This window comes from Panthera pardus, unplaced genomic scaffold (assembly GCF_024362965.1).
Source record: "Panthera pardus isolate Hobbes unplaced genomic scaffold, ASM2436296v1 HiC_scaffold_16, whole genome shotgun sequence".
Taxonomy (NCBI): domain Eukaryota; kingdom Metazoa; phylum Chordata; class Mammalia; order Carnivora; family Felidae; genus Panthera; species Panthera pardus.
In genome coordinates this window covers 58452104-58464352 of record NW_026526721.1, presented here as the reverse complement: position 1 = coordinate 58464352, position 12249 = coordinate 58452104, and the positions used below count along the sequence as shown (strand labels likewise).

Genomic DNA, 12249 nt, shown 5'->3' with positions numbered 1-12249 from the left:
CCACAGGACAGCGTGTTTTATTTTATCTCATTCATTCTAACCAAGTTTTCCACAGAAACCAGCCATCTTTTGGGAAGGGAGCCAGGTAACTGAGTTGACAGACTTTTATACAATTGTAAAAGTACAACAGGGATCTTGTTTCTATATTGAGGACTTATGGCTATTTATTAGGTCACATGACTGTTTTCTTCTTCAAAGCTTCTTTGGAGAAATTACCCAGGTTCCTTCGAATGGGGGTTGGGACACTTTTCAGCTGAGCTAAGAGACTGAGGGGGGTAAAGCTATTCCTGCCTCATTCAATCATCCTGCCTTAGAGCTATTTCCTGGGCAGCCACCTCATTGAAGGGTAGCGATGTACTCAGCATCTAATGCTTAGTTTCTCGGGATAGGGCCAGACGTGCACATGTGGTAGAATTCTGCCAGGAAGGGGTAGGATATGGGTTACTTCACATACAAAATAAGGACGATAAAGGACCAGACAGGCATGTAGACTGTCAAAGACTGTGGATCTGATACCTTCACGGAGTTAGACCAAACTTCATGTATGTAAATTGACTGGCAAAATTGTGATTAAAAATTGAATTAACAACTCTTAGAGTTAAAATAATATCTTCATTTTTACTGGTAATGTCCTTGAATAGTTAGGAGTGGGTAACAAATAACTGAAAAGAGTGAGAAGCATCAGGACACATTTTATTTTAGTTTTTGTAAGTTCACCTCTTTTCCCATTTTTTTTCTTAATTTTTAAAAATATTTATTTATTTTTGAGAGAGAGAAAGCACGAGTAGGGGAGGGGCAGAGAGAGGGGGAACAGAGGATCCGAAGCAGGCTCTACGCTGACAGCAGAAAGCCTGATGTGGGGCTCGAACTCACAAACAGTGAGATCATGAGCCCAAGTTGGATGCTTAACCGATTGAGCCACCCAGGTGTCCCTCTTTTTTTTTTTTTTTTTAAGTTCACCTCTTTCTCAGAAGCTTTAAGATATTTGAATTATTTGGAAGTATAATAATTTTCTTGTGATAATCCAAATATTGTAAAATATTTCCTGCAGTTAGGCCCTCCTTTTCCAAAATTGAAAGCAATTTCTAATTCCAGGTTTTAAATCATAATAATGTATCTTGGATAACTCATCATATTTATTCTTTCTGACCCCTTAGAGGGCATCTGTTCTATTTTATTTTTAATCATTTACTTCTAAGCTGTGTTAATGCTATCCATTATCTTATAAGCTGTCTGAAGTTTCTTGTGGGATATTTATGCTTTTCTTATTAATTTGGGCTGAGAGATTGAAAAGTATTCTGTTGGGGCACTTGGGTGGCTCATTTGGTTAAACATGTAGCTCTTGATTTTGGCTCAGGTCATGATCTCATGGTTCATGGGATGGAGCCCCATTTTGGGCTCTGTGCTGACAGTGCTAAGCCTGCTTGGGGTTCTCTCTCCCTCTCTCTACCCGTCCCCAGCTCATGCTCTGTCTCTCTCTAAATAAATAAATAAAACTTAAAGAAAAGTGTTCTGTGATGTTCCTAAGACTTTCATCTTTTAACAAATAAGAATATGCTAAAAATGTGGATGTCAGCAGCAAATGTGAGGAAGAATAAATTATTTCTGGTGATGTGTTGACTCCATTTAGCATATACTAATAGTTTGCTAATTGTATGCACTACCACATCCTTAAATGGTAGTTAAAACAATCTTTTTTCTCTTATAGGTTGATATTCCCCAGCCCTTTCGGAGTGAGGAAACTGAAGTGGGAACCGGGCAAAATCCCCAAACACTGCTATCAGAAACTGGTACTTATGATAATGACCCCTGGTTCAGGGTCCAGGAAGAGTCTGAAGTTTATTCTAACCCATGTCTGGAGGAAAACAAGCAGGGCATTGTTTACGCTTCTTTGAACCATTCTGTCATTGGAATAAACCCAAGACAATCAAGGAATGTGAAAGAAACACCTACAGAATATGCGGCCATATGTGTGAGGAGTTAAATTCGATCTTGATCTCCAACTGGTGATCACTGAAAGATATGCATGTCAACACCATTACCAAGCCCAACAAAAGGTTAAATAACATTCCTTGACCTGAGAAGCTTCACTTTAAGGAGGTTCATGTTGGTGCTCGGGTCTTAAGGGTTCATAGGACAAATGACTAAAATTTCTCCCCCCAAATTCTGAGGGAACTTTTTATATGACACCCTTGAACAACAACACAAAAACCTTTCCCTCCAAGACTAAGTGATATTATGAGTAGCAGAGTGGCAGAATATTTAAACGTAGCTACATTTTACCCAATGTACAAAGCTAATATATTTTTTGGAGGATAGGAGACACATGTAAGTAAGAGAGGTTTGTGTTATCTGGATCAGTTCACTACACTCTCTTGACAAAGAAAGGATGTCCCAATTTGACTAACTAACCATCAACACAGTCATGATAGTATGTTTATTTCTGGTCATTCTTCCATGATGAGAAATATTCCTCTGTCCCTCTAATACTGTTTTTTTTTTTTTTAATGTAAAGAGGTAACTTTAGACTTGATATAAGAAAAGAATGGAAAGCATAAATGGTTCAGTAAAGTTGTGGGCTACACCGACTACTGTAGAGCAGATGCTCCCCATACCTGACACGCAAATGGTTTTACATTGTTGAGCAAATATAGGTAGTAATGGAGCAATTAATGTGTGGTGCATTTATAAACAAAGTTGTGACTCAGTGGTTAGGTCACATGGACTAATGTATATGAATGTGATATAATGCTGCTGAATTAATATACTCGTGGGTGTTTAAATAAACATAAAAATAAGCATCATCGAGCAAATGCAGATTAATGACTTAAACTGCTTCATAGTTGATCTGATAGCAAATGAAAAGAACTATTAATGGAATGGAGAGGGGTGCCTGGGTGGCTCAGTCGGTTGAGCGCCCAACTGCAGCTCAGGTCATGGTCTTGCGGTTCATGAGTTCGGGCCCCACGTCAGGCTCTGTGCTAACAAACAGCTCAGAGCCTGGAGCCTCCTTCGGATTCTGTGTGTGTGTGTCTCTCTCCCCCTCCCCTGCTCATGCTCTGCCTCTCTCTGTCTCTCAAAAATAAATAAATGTTAAAAAAAAAATGGAATGGAGAAAAGTCTTGAATATTTAGTTGGCCACCCCAGGTCACCATACTTTCACTAAGCACATCTGTATCTTGCTGTTCTTCTTACTCCTTTCTAGGGAAGTCAGGGCAAATCATCCAGAGTGAAGTGGTATAGCTTCATAACAATTCATTAAAAATTTTGTAGGTCCAGCCACTTGAGTAGAGCAAAAAGAGATGGGTTCAAACTTTCTGAATTTCCAGAGTACTTGAGTCTAATCATGTCAAATATAGCCTACAACTTCATTCAACAGCATGAGTCTATTAGACTTCTCAGGTGCTGCTACTGAAGAATGCAGTAGACCTCTTACAAAGTGGACAGCAAAGGTTGGGATCCATTTGCACAAATATGTGAGCTGCTGCACAAATGAATGCGGGATGTGTGTGTGTGTGTAAGGGAGGATAGATGACTTACAGAAGTGGTAAAAAAGACAAACTGACAAAACTGACATTCCATTTCAGTTTCCTAAAAAGTTTAAAATACTACAGCAAATGGATCATTAAAGAAAATGTATGAAAGAAATGTATGAAGTTGCGGGGACAGGAGTATGACATCCCATACAATTTTTTATGCCATGAAGATAAAACTGGGATTCTGTGGTGGAGCTTTCCTCATGTAACACTGGCATTAAGATTTTGCCCATTAGATTGAGATTGTGAGTCACTGTTATCTAGCCAGTATGATATGGCTATACCCGAAATTTTGAGCAATCAGTTCCAGGTAGGCTCTTTCAGCTAAGCTGCATTTATGGGCAATTACGTACAAAAGATATATTAGAATAACTGTTTGTGGTATTCTTAAATATAGAAACAGGAAGTATGGGGAGGATACATTTAGCTGTCCTTATCAGATAAACACACAATGCTGAACAGTTCCTTCATAATTTTTTTAAAATTTAAACAAAATATGTCTGTGTATTATTGAGGATATTCTTAGCATGTCTTATAGTAAAAATAATGTTGGTAAAGATTTCACTTCTATAAATGATTTATTCTTACATTTGTACCATGCTGCCAAAATTCCAAATCATTCATGTTTTTATTCCTTCTTAATAAAAGCTATCAGAGTTATACATGTATTTCCCCCAACAAATCTACTCAGTAACTCAAATTACATGGTGTATTTAATTAAGGAAATATGAGAAAAAGAATATTTATATAATTTAATGATTTTTCATGAATTTTTTTTGACAATTCAGGAGTATTTATTATTAATAGATACAAGCGTTTTATTTCTTTTTTTTAATTTCTTATGCAGATTTTCTTTTCTTTTTATTTTTTTCAATATATGAAATTTATTGTCAAATTGGTTTCCATACAACACCCAGTGCTCATCCCAAAAGGTGCCCTCTTCAGTACCCATCACCCACCCTCCCCTCCCTCCCACCCCCCATCAACCCTCAGTTTGTTCTGTTTTTAAGAGTCTCTTATGCTTTGGCTCTCTCCCACTCTAACCTCTTTTTTTTTTTCCTTCCCCTCCCCCATGGGTTTCTGTTAAGTTTCTCAGGATCCACATAAGAGTGAAAACAGATTTTTCATGAATTTTAAGCTTGTTGATCGTTACCTATAAGAAAGTAAAGTTATTAAAATTTATTTAGAATCAATTTGGTATTGGCTTTTGTACTAAAAACGTGTGTACATGAAGTAGAAAGTGATTCTCAAACTTTATGGTACAAAAAACAGCCTGAAAAGCTTGATAAACTGTAAACTACCAACTGCTAGCACTAAGAAGTTCAGGAGATCCAGAATACGGTTCTACAATTTTCACAATGAAAGGCATCCCAGATAATTTAATGCAGGTTTCCCAGTGTAGAGGCTAGTTTGGTATATGTGGTTTATTTGATCAGTTTTGCCTACCAGTGAAGACTTTCTAGGCCCCAGAATTGATTCTCTGGCCAGATTATCTCCCCTCCTCTCCCCTCCTTGCCCCTCCTCTCCCCTCCCCTCCTCTTCTCTTGTTTCCCTCCTCTTCTCTCTGTCTCTCAATTTATTTTAGGTTCAGTAAAGTTGAGTGGAAAGTACAGGGAATTCCCATGTATTCCCTGCCCCTGTGCATGCACAGCCTCCTTCATCATCAACATCTTGCACCAGAGTGGTACATGGTACATCTGTTACAATCAGTGAACAAACATTGACACATCATTATCAACCAAAGTCCATTGTTTACATTAGGATTCATTCTTGGTGTTTTAACTCTATTGGTTTTTACAAATGTATGGTGACATGTATCCTTTATTATAGTAATGTACATAATAGTCTCACTTCCCTAAAAATCTTCTGTGCCCTATCTATTTATCCTTCCCTCCCCCAATCTCCTGACAACCACTGATCCTTTTACTGTCTCCACAGTTTTGCTCTTTCCAGAATGTCATACAGTTGGAACCATATGTAATCATTGACTTCTTTCACTTAATAATATGCACTTAAGATTCTTCCATGTCTATTTGTGTATTGATACCACATTTATTTCTATTTTTTATTTTTTAATGTTTATTTATTTTGAGAGAGAGAGAAAGAGTAAGAGAGAGAGAGAGGGAGAGAGAGAGATTGCACAAGTGAGAGAGGGGCAGAGAGAGAGGGAGAGAGAGAATCCCAAGCGGGCTCTACACTGACAGTAGAGCCAGATGCTGGGCTCAGTCTGAGGAATGATGAGATCATGACCTGAGCTGAAATCAGTTGCTTAACCGACTGAGCCACCCGGGTGCCCCATTGATAGCTCATTTGTTTTTTTTTTAGCACTGAATAGTATTCTATTGTCTGGAGGTAGTACAGTTTATTTATCCAATCACTTACATTTTGGTTGTTTCCAAACGTTGGCAATTATGAATAAAGCTGCTACAGTCATTCCTATGCAGGTTTTTGCATAGATAGACATCAGTTTTTAACTCATTTGAGCAAATACCGTATGATTGCAGGATGGTAAGAGTATGTTTAGTTTTGTAAGAAACTGTCAAAATGCCTTCCAAAGTGGCTGTACCATTCTGCGTTCCCACTAGCAATGAAGGAGAGTTCCTGTTGCTCTACATCATCACTGGCATCTGGTGTTATCACTGTTCTGGATTTTATCCATTTTAATAGGTGTGTCATAATATCTCTTTGTCCTAATTTGCAATTTCCTATTAACAACATATGATGTTGATCATCTTTTTATAGTCTTATTTGCTATCCGTGTATCTTCTTGGCAAGGTATCTATTCAAATCTTTTACACATGTTTTAAATTGGGTTGCTTGTCTGCTTATTGTTGAGTTTTAAGAGTTATTTGCATAGTTTGGAGAACAATGTTTTATGAAATACAGCTTTTGCAACTGTTTTCTGACAGGTTGTGGATTGTCTTCTCATTCTATTAATGGTCATATCATTTATTTGCTTTTTTAAAATATTTTTTAACTTAAAGAGACATAGCAAGTAAGGGAGAGGGACAGGGGGTAAGAGAGAGAATCTTAAACAGGCTCTATACTCAACACACAGCCCAACTTGGGGGTGGATCCCCTGACCTGAGTCATGATCAGATCATGACCTGAGCTGAAATAAAGGGTCAAACACTCAACAACTGAGCCACCCAGGCACCCCAGAACATTTATTTGTTAAATTTGTTGCCATATTAGACTCTGGGCTTCTTATGGGTGAGATTAGGTTACATTTCTTTTTAGTTTCTTATCCCAGTGTTTGGCACACAGTAGAATTAAATAGTGTTTAAGGAATGGATGATATTGTTTGTGAAGTGAGTCGTCTAATTCCTTGCTACTCAAAGGATGGTCTTCAAGTCGGTAGCATGGACATCCTCTGGGAACTGTTAAAAATGTAGAATTTCAGTTTTCACCTACTAAATAAGAATCTGCATTTTTCACAAGATCACTCAGCCTTTATGAAGCTTAGCCTTGTGAAGCTTAGCCTTTATGAACCCACATGTCCCCACCAGGAGTCAGGTGTGGCAGGAAGCCAAGTCACATTCATGATAGACTCATTTGGAAAGTTCTATTTTAGGCAGAAACAGGAAGGGCCTCACCACCCAGCCCAGAAAGTAAAAATGGCAAGTGAGAAAGAAAACATTACTACTTTATAGAATGTTTGCGCTAAATTTGAGAAGACAGGAACTGAAAATCCTATGTTAGAAATCAAATTACAAGTTCAAAAGCAAGTTCTGGGGATTGATCTTTAAAATCAAACTCTATTCTGAAGTTAGTCAGGGTAAACGTTCCATGGGAATCGCTTTATCTGCAAACAATCTATGATCACAGACTAGGCACCTAGTTTGTTAGGTGACTTGGTTGAGAAAGATTCCATTACTGCTCATCACTGTTTATAGCATAGATGAAGAGATAGAAACCAAACAAAAAAGATATTCTAATAGTTGAATTGTTCTCAGCGCTCTGTGTCTACAGGTCCTTGACTGCCTAAAACATAAAGAAGTCAGACTGGGGGATAAAACTAATATTAATAGGAATGGTAAATTGGTGAGCATGGCTTGGGTCCAAAGACAACATAAGTTTCCTACCAATTCTACCCCTAAATCCTGCTTGACTTTGGGACTTATTTATAGGAAAAGTTAGATCTGAATAGAGATACCCAACCAGCCAAGTGGGAGATGTCAGTCTGCCTCAAACCTCCCTAAATGCAAATGAATGAGAGTCAGGGATGTGATAACAGCCTCCTTCGCCTTTAATGCAAGGACTTCTTCCCAAGGTTAATGTGGTTAACAGAGCCAGGGGCTCTGCCCATCTCTCCAGTCAGTGAAATCAATCGTCTTTCCGTGCGGAAAGTCTGCAAGAAGGTAGATCGGTGAAACACCGATTTCAGAAGTTGAAGTAAGAATGTGAGGAAAGCAAAAGAATGATTTTTTTTTTTTAATTTTGGTAAGTACTTAGTGGGTGTTAAATTACTAGAGGAAGTGACAAGATACGAGCCAAATTTTAGTTGTAATTGTCATCTAAATAGCATATAGGTAGTTACAAAGTGCTTTCCTGTATATTATACCAAACAGTTTATGCCAAACAGAGAGCTCTATTGCAACTGTTTTCTCTTTATGCTTCTTTACACTTCTTGATATGTAACTAAAATCCTGATATAGCCATACATTTTATTTTGAGTTTAGACAATATCATTATAAACTTATCCAAGTCTTAAAGCTTAACAATTGATAAACAATTTTTATTTGGGTTTTTTTTTTAAATAAAAGGAGGGTCAAGACTGGCTAGAATTTCATCAGGTTAGAAACTTTCAACTCTCTTCAGCTACCTTACAATGGCTAAAAACGATAATAACTCCACACCGGATAACGACAGATTGAATTGTTTTTCAGACTTCTAGGAATTTGTGTTTTCTTTGAGTGATACTCTATGTAGAGACTGAATAATATAGGATCTCAATCTCAACTTTTATTTGAGTGATATTAATATTTAGTATGTCTCTCAAGTTAAGAAGTGCAAATTAAATAATATAATGAATCTCTTCCAAGGAAGTAACCTGAGTAGAATTGGATCCATAGTGGAGCTATAGCCCATAGGTTGACTGCTATATTAAATTGAGTCTTGTGCCTGGGGCTTTCTATGGTCCATAACCAAGCATAATAATCACTAGGCAATATTTTACCTCTTATGATTTTTTTTTAAAAAAGTTTAATGTTTATTTATTTTTGAGGGGGGTTGCAGAGAGAGAGGGAGATACAGAATCCAAAGCAGGCTCCAGGTTCTGAGCAGTGAGCACAGAGCCCAATGCGGGGCTGAAAGTCAGGAACCTTGAGATCATGACCTGAGCTGAAGTTGGACGCTTAACTGACTGAGCCACGCAGGCGCCCCACCTCTAATTGTTTATCATAACAGATATATACTATTCATTGAGTGCTTGTCTATGTGTAAAGCATTGTTCTAAGCTTTTAAGTGTATGACTTGCTCAATTCATACAATCACCTTATGAAGTAGGTAGCTGTCGTGTTCATTCTACTGATCAGGAAACTGAGGCACATAATGGTCAACTAACATGTCCAATTTTACAGAGCTAATAAGTGGTATAATCTGAATTATAACCTAGTTATCTGATTCCAGAACCCATGTTCTTACTGCAACATCAGCTTAAGGAGCAATGGAGAAGGATTTGAGCTGTTCTGGACTCATTCTATAATGCCTTAGATCTATCTGCTGATGCTGACCCAAAAATGTTGGACTCATCCCTGCAATCCATGTATAACACTATGTAACCCAGTGATGCTTTTGGTTCCCAGTTCCCAGTTCTGGGCCATTGAGAGAAGAAAGGAATTGTACCAGGCAAGGACCTGAAATTACACTGGAGAGAATAATGCATATGCTGATGTCAAGGACAGATCATAAAATGGCCATCAGGGTAAGTATGTATAGGAGGATACAAAAATGGTCAGGGTATAATGAAGATACTGTAATGAGATTAAGCATGGGGTAGGAGACTCGCACAGGGCTCAGCAGCATGAATGCAACTGGATCTGAGCCAATTGCACTTGAATGCAGGAGTCTCTAACATTGGTCTTACTCAAGCCTGATGTCACAGTGTGATGCACTTAAAACTGAAGATAAAGACAAGTATGCAGACCTGTGTGAAACTGAGGGATTAGTGAATCTTAAGGATGCTAGCATCAGTGATGAGAGATATGGGGCTTGGGCAGACTTGACATTTCTCATCATTGCTCCATCTCTCCTCCCCGTGAGAAGTATCAATGTGTTGGAAAAACCAATTAGACAAACAGTGATGAAGCCAAGAGAAAAATAAGGCCCAGAGTCTCAGGAGTAAAATCATTGGACCAAAATTTCGGTGAAGGTAAGTCTCACTGCTCCTGAGTTATAAAAGCACCCTAGTGGTCTTGGGGAAAATCAAGTGTCCCATTTGCTAAAACCCACATATCACAAAATGTCCTAGTTTTAACCTCTTTTAACTGGCAACTCTTTTCAAATTATGCTGACCTTGTGGTATATGATTCTCCAAGTGGCCAGAACAATGTTAGGATTCTTTTGTCTGTAAAATGCACTGCCCTATTCTGCATTACAAGTATCCCCAGTGCCTTACCACATCCCAGAAACATCAGAAAAATGGTATGGGTAGTGGAGGTAACATATCTACACATATCCTCACACACACATATACATATACCTATACACAGGCATATAAATATATATGCATATGTAATTTTACTTAAAAAATTAAAACAAAAATTAATTTATCATTTATTAATTTAATTTGTATGGCTACCCCTTGGTGGAAGAAAAGAGCAGTGTGGAATAGTCAAGGATGGAAATGAGACTTTCAGTACATGTATCTTGGTATAGAGTTTTAACTTTGGAGTCATGAAAATTAGTTGCATAGTTAAATAATAACAATACATAAAGAAAAAAGTAATCCCCCCAAACTGAAAACAAACTCAACTGGGGCACCTGGATGGCTCAGTTGGTTAAGCATCCAACTCTTGATTTCTGCCCAGGTCATGATCTCATGGTCATGGGATTGATCCCTGCTGTCAGCGCAGAGCCTGCTTGGGATTCTCCCTCTCCCTCTCTCTCTCTCTGCCCCTCCTCCACTCATGTGCGCACATGCTCCCTTTTTCAAAAATAAATGAACTTAAAAAAAATCCCGGAAAATTACTTTTAAAAATAAATAAATAAGCCAAACTGAATCAAGCTTAACTGTATCTCAGGTCAATAACCATGTATACAGAATAATTATGTTAAATGACCTTAATCAGTGTTTTAACTATACATCCTGCAGAGATTATATTATAGGAACAAAAAAACATATATTTTAATCTGCATTTGGCATTTTTCACAGTTACCCTGATGTTATTATTTTAAAAGTAAACATGTAGATAATATAGGATAAAGCAAATACATAACTATGTTAATATATTTAGAAATAAAGCTTTCTTGTACAACAAAATATAACAAAATATCAAACTTAAAGATGTTCAGAATCCTGAAATCCAAGTTTCCAGTTGAAAGTCTAAGCATACATTCATGATATTTTTTTCTCTTAAAAACTGTCTCTAAATTTGACTATTGAAATGACATAAGAAATAAGTAGTAAATGTAAAACACATTTGAAATCCTATTTTTAATTTCTTTAAAAGATAATTGTTTAAAGAAAAATAATAATGTAATGTAAATTGTATAGAATATGTAGGAGTAAAATATGGGGTAGTAGCAGCCCAAAGAATGGGAAAGTGGTAAATGGAAGTATAATAATACATCATGATAGAGTGTGATAAGTTAAGGATGCAAATTGAAATCCATAGAGCAATCACTAAATTTTTTAAAAAAAATTCTAGCTAAAGAACCAATTAAGGAGATACAAATATAGTATAAATACTCAATAGAAATCAGGAAAGAAGAGAAATGGACAGAAAACATATGGGGCAAATAAAAACAAATACTAAGGTTACACACTTAAACCTAACTGTATAATTGTATTAAATATAAATGAACTATGGATTCCAATTAATAGAAACTTTCAAATTGAAAAACAAGACTGTACTATATGCTGTTATATCAGATATACTTTAAGTAAAAATACATAAGCTAAAAGTAAAAGGGTAGAAGAAGATATCACACAAACATCAATCATAATAAAGCTGAAAAGGCTGTATGATTGTTGAATGTACAACTGAAGACAAAGAGTTTGTCAGAGATAAAGGACACTTCACAGTGTTCCTTTCCCCTCAAGGAAAAGAACAATACTAAATGTGTTTGAACTTATTAGTAGAGCTTCAAAACACATGAAACAAAACCTGACAGATTTAGGGCAGAAGTTGAAAAATCTGCAACCTTAAATATCAGTTGAGAACCCCTGGAAGAGCCTACAGATCAATGGAATAGAAGAGAAAGCACATAGGTAGAAAATAAATGAAGTCCTTATGCATGAAAATAAAGACTAAGATGTCATTGGCCTTTCTGTATCCCTAGCACTAGGAAAGGCATTGTGGGTCTGCTAGGTTGTCAGATTTGGAATATATTTAATAGACATCGGGAGAGCCATTGAATGGTTTGTGAACATGACATTTACTTCAATCTTCTGAGAATTGCTATGGTCTGAATATTTCTGTCCCTCCAAAATCCTAAGTTAAAACCCTCACTGCAAAGGTAATATTAATAGGTGGGGCTTTGGGAAAGT

General features: G+C 37.0%; 1 protein-coding gene across 4 annotated transcripts in view; it reads left to right on the top strand.

The window, feature by feature from the left end:
• The window catches only part of BTLA (B and T lymphocyte associated), a 31797-nt gene extending 28996 nt beyond the window's left edge, over positions 1–2801 (top strand). For all 4 annotated transcript variants that reach the window (XM_019448354.2, XM_019448356.2, XM_019448353.2 and 1 more), the window contains one exon: positions 1709–2801. In XM_019448354.2, coding sequence (XP_019303899.1) covers positions 1709–1984 — 276 coding nt within the window. In that variant the 3' untranslated portion in view covers positions 1985–2801. The remainder of the gene's footprint in view (positions 1–1708) is intronic.
• Positions 2802–12249: the final 9448 nt, after the last annotated feature.